Raw genomic sequence first — 17,855 nt, 5'->3', positions numbered from 1 at the left:
AGAGAGCGTCGCTGTGACCACCAGATAATACAGAGAGCGTCGCTGTGACCACCAGATAATGCAGAGAGCGTCGCTGTGACCACTATATAATGCAGAGCGCGTCGCTGTGACCACCAGATAATGCAGAGAGCGTCGCTGTGACCACTATATAACGCAGAGAGCGTCGCTGTGACCGCTATATAATGCAGAGAGCGTCGCTGTGACCACCAGATAATGCAGAGAGCGTCGCTGTGACCACTATATAATGCAGAGAGCATCACTGTGACCACTATATAATGCAGAGAGCGTCGCTGTGACCACTATATAATGCAGAGAGCGTCGCTGTGACCACCAGATAATGCAGAGAGCGTCGCTGTGACCACTATATAACGCAGAGAGCGTCGCTGTGACCGCTATATAATGCAGAGAGCGTCGCTGTGACCACCAGATAATGCAGAGAGCGTCGCTGTGACCACCAGATAATGCAGAGAGCGTCGCTGTGACCACCAGATAATGCAGAGAGCGTCGCTGTGACCACCAGATAATGCAGAGAGCGTCGCTGTGACCACCAGATAATGCAGAGAGCGTCGCTGTGACCACTATATAACGCAGAGAGCGTCGCTGTGACCGCTATATAATGCAGAGAGCGTCACTGTGACCACTATATAATACAGAGAGCGTCGCTGTGACCACTATATAACGCAGAGAGCGTCACTGTGACCACTATATAATACAGAGAGTGTCACTGTGAGCGTCAGATAATGCAGAGAGCGTCACTGTGACCACTATATAATACAGAGAGCGTCGCTGTGACCACTATATAATACAGAGAGCGTCGCTGTGACCACTATATAATGCAGAGAGCGTCACTGTGACCACTATATAATACAGAGAGCGTCGCTGTGACCACTATATAATACAGAGAGCATCGCTGTGAGCGTCAGATAATGCAGAGACCATCTGTGACCCACACATAAGAAAGAATATGAATACAACCCCCCCCACACACATTAATAAACCACCCCCAGCACAGACAGTAATAAGACCCTCCCCCACCATTGTATAAGTATACTTATCCCTCACCACACCCCCACTGGGCACTTGCTTGTCTTCTCCATATTCTGATGTGCTCCAGGGAACAGGAACAGAATACACACGTTTCAGGAATCAAGATAGACTGAAGGGACGGGGACCCAGGGTGAGGGGGTGGAGTCATGACAAGGGACATTATAATAGTCAGGGCAGAGGAGTAGGCGGGGACTCGGGGTGAGGGGGCGGAGTCATGACAAGGGACATTATAATAGTCAGGGCAGAGTCGTAGGTGGGGACTCAGGGTGAGAGGTGTGTGTTGACATTATAATAGTCAGATAGGGCACATGAGTGAATAACCTGACTTCCTGGCCCCAAAGTAACAGTCTGAGCCTCCTGGGACAATAGAGCAGCTGCCCCCTTCAGGGCTGAAGGCTGGCGGCAGCTGACTCCATTGTCTCCGGGACTTCCGCCCCTACACTTATTTTCTCATACGTCCTAGAGCAGTGGTTCTCAAACTTGGTCCTCAGGACCCCACACAGTGCATGTTTTGCAGGTAACCCAGCAGGTGCACAGGTGTATTAATTACGCACTGACACATTTAAGAATGTCCACAGGTGGAGCTAATTATGTCACTTGTGATTCTGTGAGGAGACCTGCAAAACATGCACTGTGTGGGGTCCTGAGGACCGAGTTTGAGAACCTGTGTCCTAGAGGATGCTGGGGTCACCAAAAGAACCATGGGGTATAGACGGGATTCGCAGGAGACATGGGCACTTTAAGACTTTCAAAGGCTGTGAACTGGCTCCTCCCTCTATGCCCCTCCTCCAGACTTCAGTTTTAGAATTGTACCCAGGGAGACTGGTCACACAAGGGGGAGCTCTACTGAGTTTCTCTGAAAAGACTTTGTTAGGTTTTTTATTTTCAGGGAGGCTGCTGGCAACAGTCTCCCTGCTTCGTGGGACTTAGGGGAGAGAAGTCAGACTTACTTCTAGTGAGTTTCAGGGCTCTACTTCTGCTGACAGGACGCTTCAGCTTCTGAGGGTGATGATCGCCGGGTACGCTTGGATGCTCACTCCCGCAGCCTGCCGTCACCCCCTTTCAGAGCCAAAAGTCAGAAGACAGGCGAGTAGAAGAAGACAGAAGACTTCTCTTCAGTGACAGCATTTTAGAGGTACCGTGCTGCGGAACAGCAATGTGCTCGCCATGTTCCCACACACCAACGGCAGGGTACAGGGCGTCGGGGGGGGGGCACCCTGGCCAGCATTCTCATAAAGTGACCTGGCTAGAGGGGACATAAGTGCCGCAGCACTGTCCCAACCCCCGCCAGTATAAATAATGTATTAATTATAGCGGGAACGAAGCGCGCCATTAAGGGGGCAGGGCTTCTTCCTCACAGGTCAGCTCGACGCCATTCCCTCTCCACTGCAGAGGCGCTGGTCCTCCTCACCACTACTGCAAGTACTGGGTGACAAAAGCAGGGGGGGCACAATTATTTGGCTATATCTATAACGCGCTGCAGTTCTGACTCATTTTGGGTAGTGTTCAGACCTGTACTTGACGCTGGGCTGTGAGCTGGCAAATCCCCTCTGTGTCTCTCTGACAGGCTTTCTTTTAGGTCTGTCCCCTATATGCCCAGTGTGTCTGTCGGTGTTTGGTACACGTGTGTCGACATGTCTGAGGCTGAGTGCTCTTCCCAGGGGGAGAATATCTTAGGGGTACAAAAAGCTGTGGGGGTGGCCCTGTCGGCACCGCCGACTACTGATTGGGTAAATGCTTTGAATGCTAATGTGGCCCTTATTAATCAGAGATTTGATAAGGCTGAGTCGCAGACCCAGGCATTGAAAAAATCGGTGGAGGATGTGTTATTACATATCCAGGACCCCTCGGGGTCACACTAACGTCCTTTTGCCCAGTTGGTTGACACAGGTACCGACACGGACTCTGATTCCAGTGTCGACTATGCTGATTCCAGATTAGATCCAAAATTGGCAAGGAGCATTCAGTACATGATTCTGGCCGTTAAAGACGTGTTAAATATCACTGAGGACCCTGCTGTTCCTGATAAAAGGGTCTGTATGTATAAGGAAAAGAAACCAGTGGTAACATTTCCTCCTTCTCATGAACTGAACGCTCTGTTTGTACAAGTCTGGGATAGTCCTGACAGAAAGTTTCAGATCCCAAAGAGGATTCCGGGGGCGTACCCTCTGCAGATAGGGAAAAGTGGGAGTCGGCCCCCGTTGTAGACAAAGCCCTATCACGTTTGTCTAAGCTGGTGGCTCTTCAGTCCTCTGGCACGGCAGCCCTTAAGGACCCTGCAGATCATAAGCAGGAAGCTACGTTAAAATCCATTTATGCGACCACGGGTACGCAACTCAGACCTATCATTGCATCTGCATGGGTGAGTAGCGCTATTGAAAAGTGGGCAGAGAACTTGTCATCTGATTTGGATGCCCTGGATAGGGATAACATCCTCTTGACGCTCGATTATATCAAGGACGCGGCAGCGTACCTAAAGGAAACTGTGAGGGATATTGGCCTTTTGGGTTCAAAGGCCAATGCCATGTCAGTCATAGCTAGGCGAGCATTGTGGATTCACCAGCGGAATGCTGATGCTGACTTCAAGAAAAATATGGAATCTCTACCATATAAGGGTGGTGTTTTGTTTGGTGACGGCCTCACTGACTTGGAGTCTACGGCTACCGCGGGTAAGGAGTCTTTTTTGCCTTATGTTCCTACGCAACAAAAGAAAACGCACCACTATCAAATGCAGTCCTTTTGGCCAAATAAATACAGGAAAGGACGAGGTTCTTCCTTCCTTGCCACTAGCTGTAGGGGAAGAGGTAAAAGAGCACCTGCCTTATCGGGTTCCCAGGAGCAGAAGTCCTCCCCGGCTTCTGCCAAATCCACCGCATGACGCTGGGACTCCTCTACGGGAGTCCGCACCAGTGGGGGCACGTCTCAAACTCTTCAGTCAGTTCTGGTTTCGCTCAGAGCTGGACCCGTGGGTTTTACAAATAGTGTCCCAAGGGTACAAACTAGAGTTTCAAGATGTTCCCCCTCGCCGATATTTCAAATCGGCCTTACCAGCTTCTCTTCCGGACAGGGAGGTTGTATGCGACGCGATACAAAAGTTGTGTCAGAACCAGGTTGTTATCACGGTTCTCCTGTCACAACAGGGAGAAGGCTTTTATTCCTCTTCGTTGTCTTGAAGCCGAACGGCTCATCAGACCTATCCTAAACCTAAAATCTCTCAATTTCTACCTGAAGAAATTCAAATTCAAGATGGAGTCTCTCCGAGCGGTGATCTCCAGTCTGGAGGAAGGGGATTTTATGGTGTCATTGGACATAAAGGATGCCTACTTGCATGTTCCCATTTATCCTCCGCATCAGGCTTTCCTGAGGTTTGCAATTCAGGATTGTCATTACCAGTTCCAGCCGTTGCCGTTTGGTCTGTCCACGGCTCCGAGGATTTTCACCAAGGTGATGGCGGAAATTATGATTCTCATCCGCAAGCAAGGAGTCACAATTATCCCGTACTTGGACAATCTCCTAATAAAAGCGAGATCCATGGATCAGTTGGTGCCAAACATTGCACTATCCCTAACGGTTCTTCAGCAACATGGTTGGCTCCTAAACTTGCCAAAATCACAGTTGATTCCGACAACGCGGTTGTTGTTTTTGGGAATGATACTGGACACAGAACTACAGAGAGTTTTTCTTCCAGTGGAAAAGGCTCTGGAGATTCAGAGTCTGGTCAAACTCAGTCTAAAACCAGCAAGAGTCTCAATCCATCAATGCACTCGGTTGCTGGGGAAGATGGTTGCGGCCTAAGAGGCCATTCAGTTTGGCAGATTCCATACCAGAGTGTTTCAGTGGGACCTGTTGGATAAGTGGTCCGGATCCCACCTATACATGCACCGGAGGATAATCCTGTCTTCTAGGACAAGAATCTCACTCCTGTGGTGGCTGCACAGCTCTCACCTCCTAGAGGGGCGCAGGTTCGGGATCCAGGACTGGATTCTAGTGACCACGGATGCAAGTCTCCGAGGTTGGGGGGGCAGTCACACAGGGGGAAAACTTCCAAGGAAAATGGTCCAGTCAAGAAACTTGTCTCCACATAAACGTTCTGGAGTTAAGAGCCATTTACAACGGCCTTCTACAAGCGGAACATCTTCGCAATCTGCCCGTACTGGTCCAATCGGACAATGTAACAGCGGTAGCATACATAAACCGCCAGAGCGGAACAAAAAGCAGAGCGGCAATGGCGGAAGCCACAAAGATTCTCCGCTTGGCGGAAAAGCATACAAGCGCTCTGTCAGCGATATTCATTCCAGGGGTGGACAACTGGGAAGCAGACTTCCTCAGCAGACACGATCTCCATCCAGGAGAGTGGGGCCTCCATCAAGAGGTCTTCACAGAAGTGACAAGTCGTTGGGGAATTCCTCAAATAGACATGATGGTGTCTCATCTCAACAAGAAGCTTCAGAGGTATTGTTCCAGGTCAAGGGACCCTCAAGTAATGGCAGTGGATGCACTGGTGACACCAAGGGTGTTTCAGTCGGTGTATGTATTCCCTCCACTTCCTCTCATTCCAAAAGTTCTAAAGATCTTACGAAGAACAAAGATTCAAGCAATCCTCATTGTCCCAGACTGGCCAAGGAGGACTTGGTATCCGGATCTTCGAGAATTACTCGTAGAAGATCCCTGGCATCTTCCTCTCTGCGAGGACCTGTTACAGCAAGGGCCGTGCGTATATCAAGACTTACCGCGGCTACGTTTGACGGCATGGTGGTTGAACGCCAGATCCTAGCCCGAAAGGGTATTCCCAATGAGGTCATTCCCACACTTATTCAGGCCAGAAAAGGAGTAACGTCGAAACATTACCACCGTATTTGGAGAAAATATGTTTCTTGGTGTGAATCCAAAAAGGCTCCTAAGGCGGAATTTCAGCTAGGGCGTTTTCTCCATTTTCTACAAGCAGGTGTGGATGCGGGCCTCAAATTGGGCTCAATTAAGGTTCAGATTTCTGCCTTATCGGTTTTCTTTCAAAAACAATTTGCCTTCCTTCCAGAAGTTCAGACCTTCGTGAAGGGTGTGTTGCACATCCAACCTCCCATTTGTGCCCCCAGTGGCACCATGGGATCTTAATGTGGTGTTGCAGTTCCTTCAATCACATTGGTTTGAACCTTTACGTAAGGTGGGATTGAAATTCCTCACTTGGAAAGTGGTCATCCTGTTGGCCTTGGCATCCGCGAGGCGGGTGTCTGAGTTAACGGCCTTGTCTCACAAGAGCCCTTATTTGATCTTTCATGAAGATAGAGCAGAGTTGAGAAATCATCAACAATTTCTGCCGAAATTGGTTTCATATTTCCACATGAACCAACCTATTGTGGTGCCGGTGGCTACTGACGCCTTGTTTGAGTCAGAGTCTCTGGATGTGGTCAGAGCTTTGAAGGTTTATGTCACCAGAACGGCTCAGATCAGGAAAACGGAGGCTCTGTTTGTCCTGTATGCTCCCAACAAGATTGGGTGTCCTGCTTCCAAGCAGACTATTGCACGCTGGATCTGTAATACAATTCAGCAGGCTCATTCCACGGCGGGATTGCCGTTACCGAAATCGGTGAAGGCCCATCCTACTAGGAAGGTGGGCTCGTCCTGGGCGGCTGCCCGTGGTGTCTCTGCATTACAACTTTGCCGAGCGGCTACTTGGTCGGGGTCAAACACTTTTGCTAAGTTTTACAAGTTTGATACCTTGGCCGATGATGACCTCAAGTTTGGTCAATCGGTGCTGCAGAGTCATCCGCACTCTCCTGCCCGTTCTAGAGCTTTGGTATAACCCCATGGTTCTTTTGGTGACCCCAGCATCCACTAGGACGTATGAGAAAATAGGATTTTAATACCTACCGGTAAATCCTTTTCTCTTAGTCCGTAGAGGATGCTGGGCGCCCGTCCCAGTGCGTACTGTATCTGTAGTTATTTTTTGCTGTTATACACACATGTTGTGTTACAGTTGTAGTCAGCCTGCTGCTGACGTTATTCATGCCGTTGGCTTGTGTTCTATGGAATGCCACGTTGTGCGGCATGTTTGAGGTGTGAGCTGGTATGTATCTCACCTTGGTTTAACAATAAATCCTTTCCTCGAAATGTCCTTCTTCCTGGGAACAGTTCCTATAACTGGAGTCTGGAGGAGGGGCATAGAGGGAGGAGCCAGTTCACACTCTTTGAAAGTCTTAAAGTGCCCATGTCTCCTACGGATCCTGTCAATACCCCATGGTTCGTTTGGTGACCCCAGCATCCTCTACGGACTAAGGGAAAAGGATTTACCGGTAGGTATTAAAATCATATTATTACTTATGTGTATCTGGCACTACTGGGGGCATTATGTGTATCTGGCACTACTGGGGGCATTATGTGTACCTGGCACTACTGGGGGCATTATGTGTACCTTGCACTACTAGGGGCATTATGTGTACCTGGCACTACTAGGGGCATTATGTGTACCTGGCACTACTAGGGGTATTATGTGTACCTGGCACTACTAGGGGTATTATGTGTACCTGGCACTACTAGGGGTATTATGTGTACCTGGCACTACTAGGGGCATTATGTGTACCTGGCACTGCTAGGGGCATTATGTGTACCTGGCACTGCTAGGGGCATTATGTGTACCTGGCACTGCTAGGGGAATTATGTGTACATGGCACTACTAGGGCATTTATGTGTTTCTGGCTGGGGGAATTATGTGCACCTGCTGGGGCAATTATGTATCTGGCACTACTGGGGGCATTATGTGTACATGGCACTACTAGGGGCATTTCGCATACCCGGCCCTACTAGGGGAATTATGTGTACATGACATTACTGGGGGAATTATGTGTACCTTGCACTAATAGGGGCATTATGTGTATCTGCTACTATTAGGGGCATTATGTGTATCTGGCACTACTAGTGGAATTATGTGTACCTGACACTACTAGGGGCATTATGTTTATCTAGCACTACTAGGGGCATTATATTTATCTAGCACTAATAGGAGCATTATGTGTTTCTGGCACTACTAGAGGCATTATGTTTATCTGGCACTACTAAGGGAATTATTTGTACCTGGCTCTACTGAGGGAATTATGTGTACAGTGCAGTATTGGGGGCATTATGGGTACCTGCAACTACTGGGAGCATAATGTGAACATGGCACTACTAGGGATTATATGTATCTGCAATACTATGCAGAATTATGTGTACCTGGCATTACTGATGGAATTATGTGTACAATGCAGTATTGGGGGCATTATGTGTAACTGGCACTATACTGGGCCATTATGTTTATCTAGCACTACTAGTCACTTGATGTGTAACTAGCACTATACTGGGTTATTATGTGTATCTGGCACTACTAGGGTAATTATGTGTACCTGGCATTACTGAGGGAATTATGTGTGCAGGGCAGTATTGGGGACATTTTGTGTACCTGCAACAACTGGGGGCATTATGTGTAACTGGCACTATACTAGGGAATTATGTGTATTTTGCACTACTAGGAAAATTATGTGTATCTGGCAATACTAAAGGAATTATGTGCAACGGTCAGTATTGGGGACATTATTTGTACCTGCAACTACTGGGGGCATTATGTGTACCTGCAACTACTGGGGGCATTATGTGTACCTGCAACTACTGGGGGCATTATGTGTACCTGCAACTACTGGGGGCATTATGTGTACATGACACTACTAGAGGAATTATGCATATCTGGTACTACTAAAGGGAATTATGTGTATCTGGCACTACTACGGGAATTATGTGTAACTGGCAGTATTGGGGGCATTATGTGTATCTGGCACTACTGGAGGCATTTTGCGTACATGGCACTACTAGGGGAATCATATGTATATGGCACTACTACGTTAATTATGTGTACCTGGCACTATTGTGGGCATTATGTATACCTTGCACTATTGAGGGAATTATGTGTACATGGCACTGCTAGGGGCATTATGTGTACCTGTAACTACTGGGGGCATTATGTGAATCTAGTACTACTAAGGGAATTATGTGTAACTGGCGCTATACTGGGGACATTATGTATAGCTGGCACTATACTGGGGCATTATGTGTAACTGACTATACTGGGGACATTATTTGCAGCACACTATACTGGGGGCATTATGTGTACCTGCAAATTCTGGGGTCATTAAGTGTACATGGCACTACTAGGCGAATTATGTGTACCTGGCAGTATTGGGGGCATTATGTGTATCTGCAACTACTGGAGGCATTATGTGTACCTGCAACTACTGAGGGCATTATGTGAATCTGGTACTACTAAGGGAATTATGTGTAACTGGATCTATACTGGGGACATTATGTATAGCTGGCACTATACTGGGGCATTATGTGTAACTGGCACTATACTGGGGCATTATGTGTAACTGGCACTATACTGAGGACATTATGTGTCTAATGGCACTATACTGGGGGATGTTATGTATATTTGGCATTATACTCAGGGCATTATGTGTATCTGGCGCTATAATGTGTGGCATATTGTGTAATGGGCATTATGGTGAGTGGCAAATTGTGTAATGGGCATTACGGTGAGTGGAGTAATAGGCATTATAGTGTGTGGCATATTGTGTAATGGGCATTACGGTGAGTGGCAAAATATGTAATGGGCATTTTAGTGTGTGGCATATTGTGTAATGGGCATTACGGTGAGTGGGATAATATGTAATGGGCATTACTGTCTGTGGCATATTGTGTAATCGGCATTATAGTGTGTGGCATATTGTGTAATGGGCATTATGGTGAGTGGTATAATGGAAGGGCAATACGGTGTGTGGCATTATAGAAGGGGTATTACGGTGTGTGGCATAATGTGTAATGGACATTACAGCTGTGGTATATTGTTATAGAGGCATTACTATGAGGAGGAAAAATGACAAATAATTTAAGGGTCATGAGAATAGGATTTTAATTACCTACCGGTAAATCCTATTCTCGTAGCCCGTAGAGGATGCTGGGGTTCACATTAGTACCATGGGGTATAGACGGGTCCACTAGGAGCCACTGGCACTTTAAGAGTTTGAGAGTGTGGGCTGGCTCCTCCCTCTATGCCCCTCCTACCAGCCTCAGTCTAGAAACTGTGCCCGAGGAGACGGACATCTTCGAGAGAAGGATTATACACATAGTGGCGAGATTCATACCAGCTCACACATACAAGGCAAACCAAGCTAACTAGCTTGAAACATCAGCAACCGCTGAAACATTACTTACCAAGTAACAATGCAGTACTCCACTAAAAACAAAGTTTTACTGAACCAGATCATCACTGCAGGCAAACGAAGCGCTGGGCGGGCGCCCAGCATCCTCTATGGCAGGGCTGGCCAAACCGGTCCTCGAGATCTACCAACAGTGCATGTTTTCCAGGCCTCCTGGAGATCTGTAGAATTGTCAGTTAGGAATGAATGCAGCACATCTTATTTAGTAATTACTACACCTGTGCACCAGCTAAGTAGTCTGGAAAATGTGAACTGTTGGTAGATCTCGAGGACCGGTTTGGCCAGCCCTGCTCTATGGACTACGAGAAAAGGATTTACCGGGTCCACATTAGTACCATGGGGATGTACCAAAGCTCCCAGAATGGGAGGGAGAGCGCGCAGGCTCCTGCATAACTGCTTGACCAAACTTTAGGTCCTCAGAGGTCAAAGTATCGAACTTGTAGAACTTTGCAAATGTGTTCGACCCAGATCAAGTAGCCGCTCGGCAAAGTTGTAAAGCCGAGACACCCCGGGCAGCCGCCCAGGAAGAACCCACCTTACGAGTAGAGTGGGCATTAACAGACGTAGGACACGGCATGCCTGCCGTATAATACGCACGCTGGATAGTGAACTTGATCCAGCGAGAGATCGTCTGCTTAGAAGCAGGACACCCAATTTTCTTGGGATCATACAGGACAAACAGAGTCCAATTTTCTGTGACGAGCAGTCCTCCTCACATAGATTTTTAGAGCCCTCACAACATCTAAGGACTTTGATGAAATTGTGGAGTCAGTCGCAACTGGCACCACGATAGGTTGTGGTTGATATGAAATGCCGACACAACCTTCGGAAGAAACTGCTGACTCGTCCGGAGCACAGCTCTGTCTTCATGGAAGATCAAGTGGGGGCTTTGTCATGCAAAAGCCCCTAACTCCAACACACGTCTAGCAGAAGCTAAGGCCAACAAAGTGACAGCCCTCCACGTGAGAAATTTGACCTCAACCTCCTGTAGAGGCTCAAACCAGTTAGACTGAAGGAACTGCAATACCACGTTAAGATCCCATGGCACCATAGGCGGTTCAAATGAGGTTGCATGTGCAGAACTCACTTCAAAAAAGTCTGAACCTCAGAGAGGGCAGACAATTGATTCTGGAAGAAAATGGATAGGGACGAAATCTGGATTTTCACAGATCCTAACCGTAGGCCCATATCCACACCTGCTTTCAGGAAGAGGAGAAACCGTCCCAGTTGAAACTCCACCGTAGGAAACTACTTGGACTCGCACCAAGATACATATTTTTTCTAAATACGATGGTAATGTTTAGATGTTACTCCTTTCCTAGCCTGCATTAGGGTAGGAATAACCTTGTTCGGAATGTCCTTCCGAGCTAGTATCTGGCGTTCAACCTCCCTGCCGTCAAACGAAGAGGAAGAGGCCATGGCTCTTCTGGCAGTAGATCCAGAAGATCAGTGTGCCAAGTCCTTCTTGGCCAGTCTGGAACAATGAGGATCGCTTGAACTCTTGATCTCCTTATGAGCTTTAGAACTCTTGGAATGAGTGGAAGTGGTGGAAACACATACCCTGACTGGAATACCGACTGAGTCACTAGGGCGTCCACTGCCACCGATTGCGGGTCCCTCAAACTGGAACAATAACGCAAATGATTCTTGTTGATACCAGAGGCCATCATGTCTGTATGGGGTACACCCCAAAGATCTGTAATCTCCTTGAACACTTCCGGATGGAGACCCCACTCCGCTGGATGGAGATCGTGTCTGCTGAGGAAGTCCACTTCCCAGCTGTCTACTCCCGGAATGAAGATTGCTGACAGCACCAACGTGTGTATTTCTGCCCAGAGGATGATTCTTGTTACCTTTGACATTGCAGCTCTGCTCTTCGTTCCGCCCTGTTGGTTTTTGTAAGCCACTGTCGTTACATTGTCCGACTGTACTTGAATGGACCGATTTCCTAGAAGATGGGCCGCTTGGAGAAGACCGTTGTAGACGGCTCTTGGTTCCAGAATGTTTATCGGCAGGCCGGCTTCCAGACTTGATCACCTTCCTTAGAAGTTTTCCCCTTGGATGACTGCACTCCAGCCCCGGAGACTTACATCCGTGGTCAGATAGATCCAGTCCTGAATCCCGAACCTGCGGCCCTTCAGAAGATGAGGTAATTGTGGCCACCAGAGGAGTGACATCCTGGTCTTTGGCGACAGACGTATTCTCTGGTGCATGTGTAGATGAGATCCCGACCACTTGTCCAGGAGATCTAGCTGGAAGGACCGAACATGAAACCTCCTGTACTGCAGAGCCTCGTAAGAGGCCACCATCTTCCCCAGAAGGCGAATGCACTGATGAACCGACACAAGGGCTGGCTCAGTATCACCAGCGCTTTTTCCTCTGGAAGAAACACCCTCTGCACTTCTGTGTCGAGGATCATTTCCAGAAAGGACAACCTCCTGGTTGGCTCCAAATGTGATTTTTGGAAATTTCAGGATCCAACCGTGTTCTCTGAGTAGTTGAGTCGTGAGAACAATGGACTGTAACAGCTTCTCCTTGGACGATGCATTTATCAGCAGATTGTCCAGATATGGAATTATGTTCACCCCCTGTCTGCGGAGGAGAACCATCATCTCTGCCATCACTTTGGTGAATACCCTCGGTGCTGTGGAAAGGCCGAATGGCAGGGACTGGATTTGGAAATGACAGTCCAATAGTGCAAATCGGAGATAAGCTTGATGTGGCGGCCAAATCGGAATGTGGATGTACGCATCCTTGATATCCAGGGATACCCTCTTCCAAACCTGATATCACCACCCTTAGAGACTCCATTTTGAACTTGAACTCCCTCAGGAAGGGGTTTAGCGATTTTAAATTCAGAATGTCTGACCGAACCATCCGGTTTCGGTACCATGAAAAGGTTTGAATAGTAACCTTTGTTTTGCATATGAAGTGAGCCTGATTTTAAGAATCTGTGAGGATGGAGATATTGAAATTCCAGCCTGTACCCCTGGGACACAGTATCCTGCACCCAGGTATCCAGGCCGGACGACACCCAGATGTGACTGAAATGCCTGAGTCTCGGCCCCACTTCCAGGCCACGCGGTCCACCGTCATGCTGAGGACTTTGGGGTATCTGAAGCAGGTTTCTGTTCCTGGGAACCCGCCGCAGTAGGTTTCTTGGATGTTGGCCGACCTCCCCTAAAGAAGGTGTTTGGCCTTTTTTGGCTTGGCAGTCTGAAAGGACTGTGATGCAAGTGAAGAAAAGGGTTTCTTTGTAGGAGGTGCTGCTGAGGGAAGAAAATTAGACTTTCCCGCTGTAGCCGTGGAAATCTTGAATCCATGGCTTCCCCAAAGAGAGTCTGACCTGTATAGGGTAGGGTCTCCACACGTCTCCTGGATTCCGCACCGGCAGACCACTGGCGCAGCCAAAGTTCCCTACGAGCTGAGACAGACATGGAAGAAATTCCTGCAGCCATTGAACCCAGGTCATTCATGGATTGCACAATAAATCCTGCAGAATCCTGAATGTTACACAAAAACAATTCAACATCCTTTTTATCCATTGTATCTAAATCCTCACGTAACGTGCCTGACCACTTTACTGTAGCTTTGGAATTCCATGCACTGGCAATCGTGGGACGTAGTATCGCCCCTGAAGCCGTGTACATGGATTTGAGTGTAGTATCAATTTTGTGATCAGCCAGCTCTTTAAGGCGGTAGATCCTGGAACAGGTAAAACCACCTTTTTTGAGAGTCTGGATACAGACGTGTCAACTATGGGCGGGTTTTCCCATTTTTTCCTATCTTCAAGGAAGGGCAAAGCCACCAGAACCCTTCTAGGGATTTGGAATTTTTTCTCTGGGTTTTCCCATGCTTTCTCAAATAAAGCATTTCATTCCTAGGATGCAGGGAAGGTTAGCGAGGCTTTCTTATTGTCAGTGAAGTAAACCTCAACCTGCTCAGGTGTTATATCCGCAATATTCAACACATCTCTAATGGCCTCTATCATCAACTGCACCCCTTTTGCAAGAGATGCCGCCTCCGCAACACATCCCCATCACCATCTGCCGTGTCAGAATCGGTATCCGTGTCATCTTGCATAATCTGTGCAAGAGCACGTTTGTGGGAACATACCGTGGGGAACCCTGAGGACTGGGATCATCCTGAGAGGACATAACCTCTGCAGCATATGACACAGAGTCCCTGGACATAGCTTAATCGAGACCACAGACACTACACACACACACACGCACACACACACACTGTGGAGGACATACTTTCAACCGCAAGAGAGACACAGAGATTGGAGCCAACCCACACACACTACTTCCAAGGTATAGGGAGACCCCAAACCAGCTCTGACTGTGCACCTTGATAGGTTACACAGTCTATACACAGCCCCCCCCCCCCCCCCCCCCCTTTCTACAACCCCCTGGTACCGTAATAGATAGCTGGAGTGGATGTAATGGGACAGCTCTCACTGACAGCGCTTCTGTAGGCAGGAAAATGGAGCTGAACGCTGCGGGTACGCTCTGAGTAGAAGCTCTGCCCCCTTAATGGCGCTGTTTTTCCGCTCTTCTGGAGATTATACTGGCCTCAGGAATTATGCTGGCAGTGATCCTGGGACCCTGACAGGCTTGGAGGTCAGTGTAGGGTGTAGGCGCTGACTCAGGGTGCCCCTCACAGCGCCGCAATATGTACTGCTGAGCCCCGGAGTGCAGTTAGTACTGCGCTACATACCTTGTTGCCGCCTCTTCTCACCGGCTCCCCGCTTGCAAGGGCAGTCGATGACTAACTCACCACTGATCTTCTGGCTCTGTAAGGGGATGGTGGCATGCTGCCAGGGTGAGCGATCTCCTGTGGCGGGGAATGTTCGATCCCCTCAGGAGCTCAGTGTCCTGTCAGCGGAGACAGTGGCTCAGACCCCGCAGGGTGGATACTACCCCCCCTCCCTTAGTCCCACAAAGCAGGGAGGCTGTTGCCAGCAGCCTTCCTGTAAAATAATAAACTCTAAAAAATAACTTTACTAATGAAGCTCTGGAGAGCTCCCCTAGCTGTGACCGGCTCCCCCGGGCACATTTTCTAAACTGAGTCTGTTAGGAGGGTCATAGAGGGAGGAGCCAGCCCACACTCTTAATCTCAGTGGCTTCTAGTGGACCAGTCTATACCCCATGGTACTAATGTGGACCCCAGAATCCTCTAGGACGTAAGAGAAATATAAGTTGTGAGAACAGGAGAGGAGCATTGGTGTAACATTACACAGTGCCGCTATGTATGACGCTGAGCATTCTGAGGCTGGGTCTAAGTTTGTCATTTACCCTGAGCTGGGGCCGCAGGGCAGGACTGGCTATTACTAGAAACACAACAAGGAGGTTGAATGGTCCTTCTCCTCATTAAGTTAGGCCAATTTGGAATGTACAGTAGGAGAGAGAGTAATCCTAGTACAATGAGTGCTACAGTGAGTACTGGATGGATCAGCCTGTGATCACACTATTACATGTGTATCTGGGTAGCAGCAGAATAACGAGGACGGTCAGTAGTGGCTCAGTACTCAGGTGGTGCAGGGTTAGGAGGCTGCGTGCTGGAGGAGGCAGACAGCACACTGGTGCGGATAGAAGCGCTGATTACAGCAGGAGCAGGTGGTAACTCTAGCAGCAGAATGATGAGTACTGATGCAGGCTGAGCCCACAGGAATGAGAGCACTCAGGTAAATGAATGGAGAGGTCGGAGCTCATTAGCCGGGATCTGCTTCTGACACAGGGGACCAGGAGTCCTTCGAGACTTATTGTACTGGCAACGTACAGGTGACAATGAGCAGTTTAGGTTGGGAGCTCTAGCATTGGATTGGACGTGTGAGTCATGTGCAGCAGAGGGACGCTGTGGATGGCTGGGAGCGCTCAGCTGACCTTTGGCAAGATGGTGGCACCCTTGTTGTTCTGGACTGCAGCTACAGGAATATCCTGACGTGACTGGTCAGCTGTTACGTGCAAGACAGTGAATCAGCAGCGCTGGGTAGGGTGAGAGGGTTTAGGTACTCGCTTTGTAACAAGAGAATGCTCAGATAGACACCAGGGCTCTACAGCTTAGGGAGGATGGAAGACTTAATGGTCACTCTGTGTTACATATATGACCGTTACATGTGTTCTATGTGATGTGTATTATATTTATCCCTAGACAATCCAGCTGTGAGGAGCGAGAGGTGTTATTACAAGGAGCACTCAGAATGGAAAAGGACAAGAATCACAAGACTGATTTGATAATAAATCTCACTCTGGAAATCATCTACCTGCTGACTGGGGAGGTGAGGGGATCTTGGAGTGTCACAGTGACATCACTTGTATCTATAGTAATAATATAGGGACATGACTGGGGAGGTGAGGGGATCTGGGAGTGTCACATTATCATCACTTATATCTATAGTAATAATACAGGGACATGACTGGGGAGGTGAGGGGATCTGGGAGTGTCACGTTATCATCACTTATATCTATAGTAATAATACAGGGACATGACTGGGGAGGTGAGGGGGTCTGGGAGCATCACAGTGACATCACTTATATCTATAGTAATACAGGGACATGACTGGGGAGGTGAGGGGATCTGGGAGTGTCATAGTGACATCACTTATATCTATAGTAATAACACAGGGACATGACTGGAAGTGAGGGGATCTGGGAGTGTCATAGTGACATCACTTATATCTATAGTAATAAAACAGGGACGTGACTTGGGAGTTGAGGGGATTGTGAAATGTATACAATGATAGTGTACTTTACAATCCACAGGGTTACACAGTAGTGAAGAAGACATCCAATGAGTGTGAGACACCCATCAGCCATCTCTGTGTGTCAGGAGGACTGAGGAGGACCCAGAGCCCCATCACGGTGCCTCCACCTCACTCACTGATACATGAGAGACACAATGACCAGAAGATCCTGAAACTCACCAACAAGATCATTCAGCTGCTGACTGGAGAGGTGATTGCTGGAAATGGGACATTATACAGTAACACCAGGGGATGTGTCTGGGTGATGACTGGAGAGGTGACTGCTGGGAATGGGGCATTATACAGTAACACCAGGGAATGTGTCTGGGTGATGACTGGAGAGGTGACTGCTGGGAATGGGACATTATACAGTAACACCAGGTGACGTGTCTGGGTGATGACTGGAGAGGTAACTGCTGGGAATGGGACATTATACAGTAACACCAGGGGATGTGTCTGGGTGATGACCAGAGAGGTGACTGCTGGGAATAGGGCATTCTACAGTAACACAAGGGGATGTGTCTGGGTGATGACTGGAGAGGTGACTGCTGGGAATATGACATGGGCCCTCATTCCGAGTTGATCGGTCGCAAGGCGATTTTAGCAGAGTTACACACGCTAAGCCTACGCCTACTGGGAGTGTATCTTAGCTTCTTAAATTTGCGACCGAAGTATTCGCAATATTGCGATCACAAACTACTTAGCAGTTTTAGAGTAGCTCCACACTTACTCTGCCTGTGCCATCAGTTCAGTGCTTGTCGTTCCTGGTTTGACGTCATAAACACACCCAGCGTTCGCTCAGACACTCCCCCGTTTCT

General features: G+C 48.4%; 2 protein-coding genes across 2 annotated transcripts in view; one reads left to right on the top strand and one right to left on the bottom strand.

Annotated features, from left to right (window-relative positions):
• LOC134984095 (zinc finger protein 850-like) overlaps positions 1-17,855 on the bottom strand; it is a 228,955-nt gene that overhangs the window by 79,826 nt on the left and 131,274 nt on the right. The window lies entirely within an intron of this gene.
• The window catches only part of LOC134984092 (gastrula zinc finger protein XlCGF48.2-like), a 58,474-nt gene that overhangs the window by 17,409 nt on the left and 23,210 nt on the right, over positions 1-17,855 (top strand). Inside the window, exons 2-3 of the mRNA XM_063949724.1 lie at positions 16,446-16,572; positions 17,057-17,248. Coding sequence (XP_063805794.1) covers positions 16,495-16,572; positions 17,057-17,248 — 270 coding nt within the window. The 5' untranslated portion in view covers positions 16,446-16,494. The remainder of the gene's footprint in view (positions 1-16,445; positions 16,573-17,056; positions 17,249-17,855) is intronic.

The sequence above is a fragment of the Pseudophryne corroboree genome (assembly GCF_028390025.1).
Source record: "Pseudophryne corroboree isolate aPseCor3 chromosome 3 unlocalized genomic scaffold, aPseCor3.hap2 SUPER_3_unloc_35, whole genome shotgun sequence".
NCBI classification, from domain to species: domain Eukaryota; kingdom Metazoa; phylum Chordata; class Amphibia; order Anura; family Myobatrachidae; genus Pseudophryne; species Pseudophryne corroboree.
Note: the sequence above shows the minus strand (reverse complement) of the source record. Positions and strands in the feature narration are given on the sequence as shown.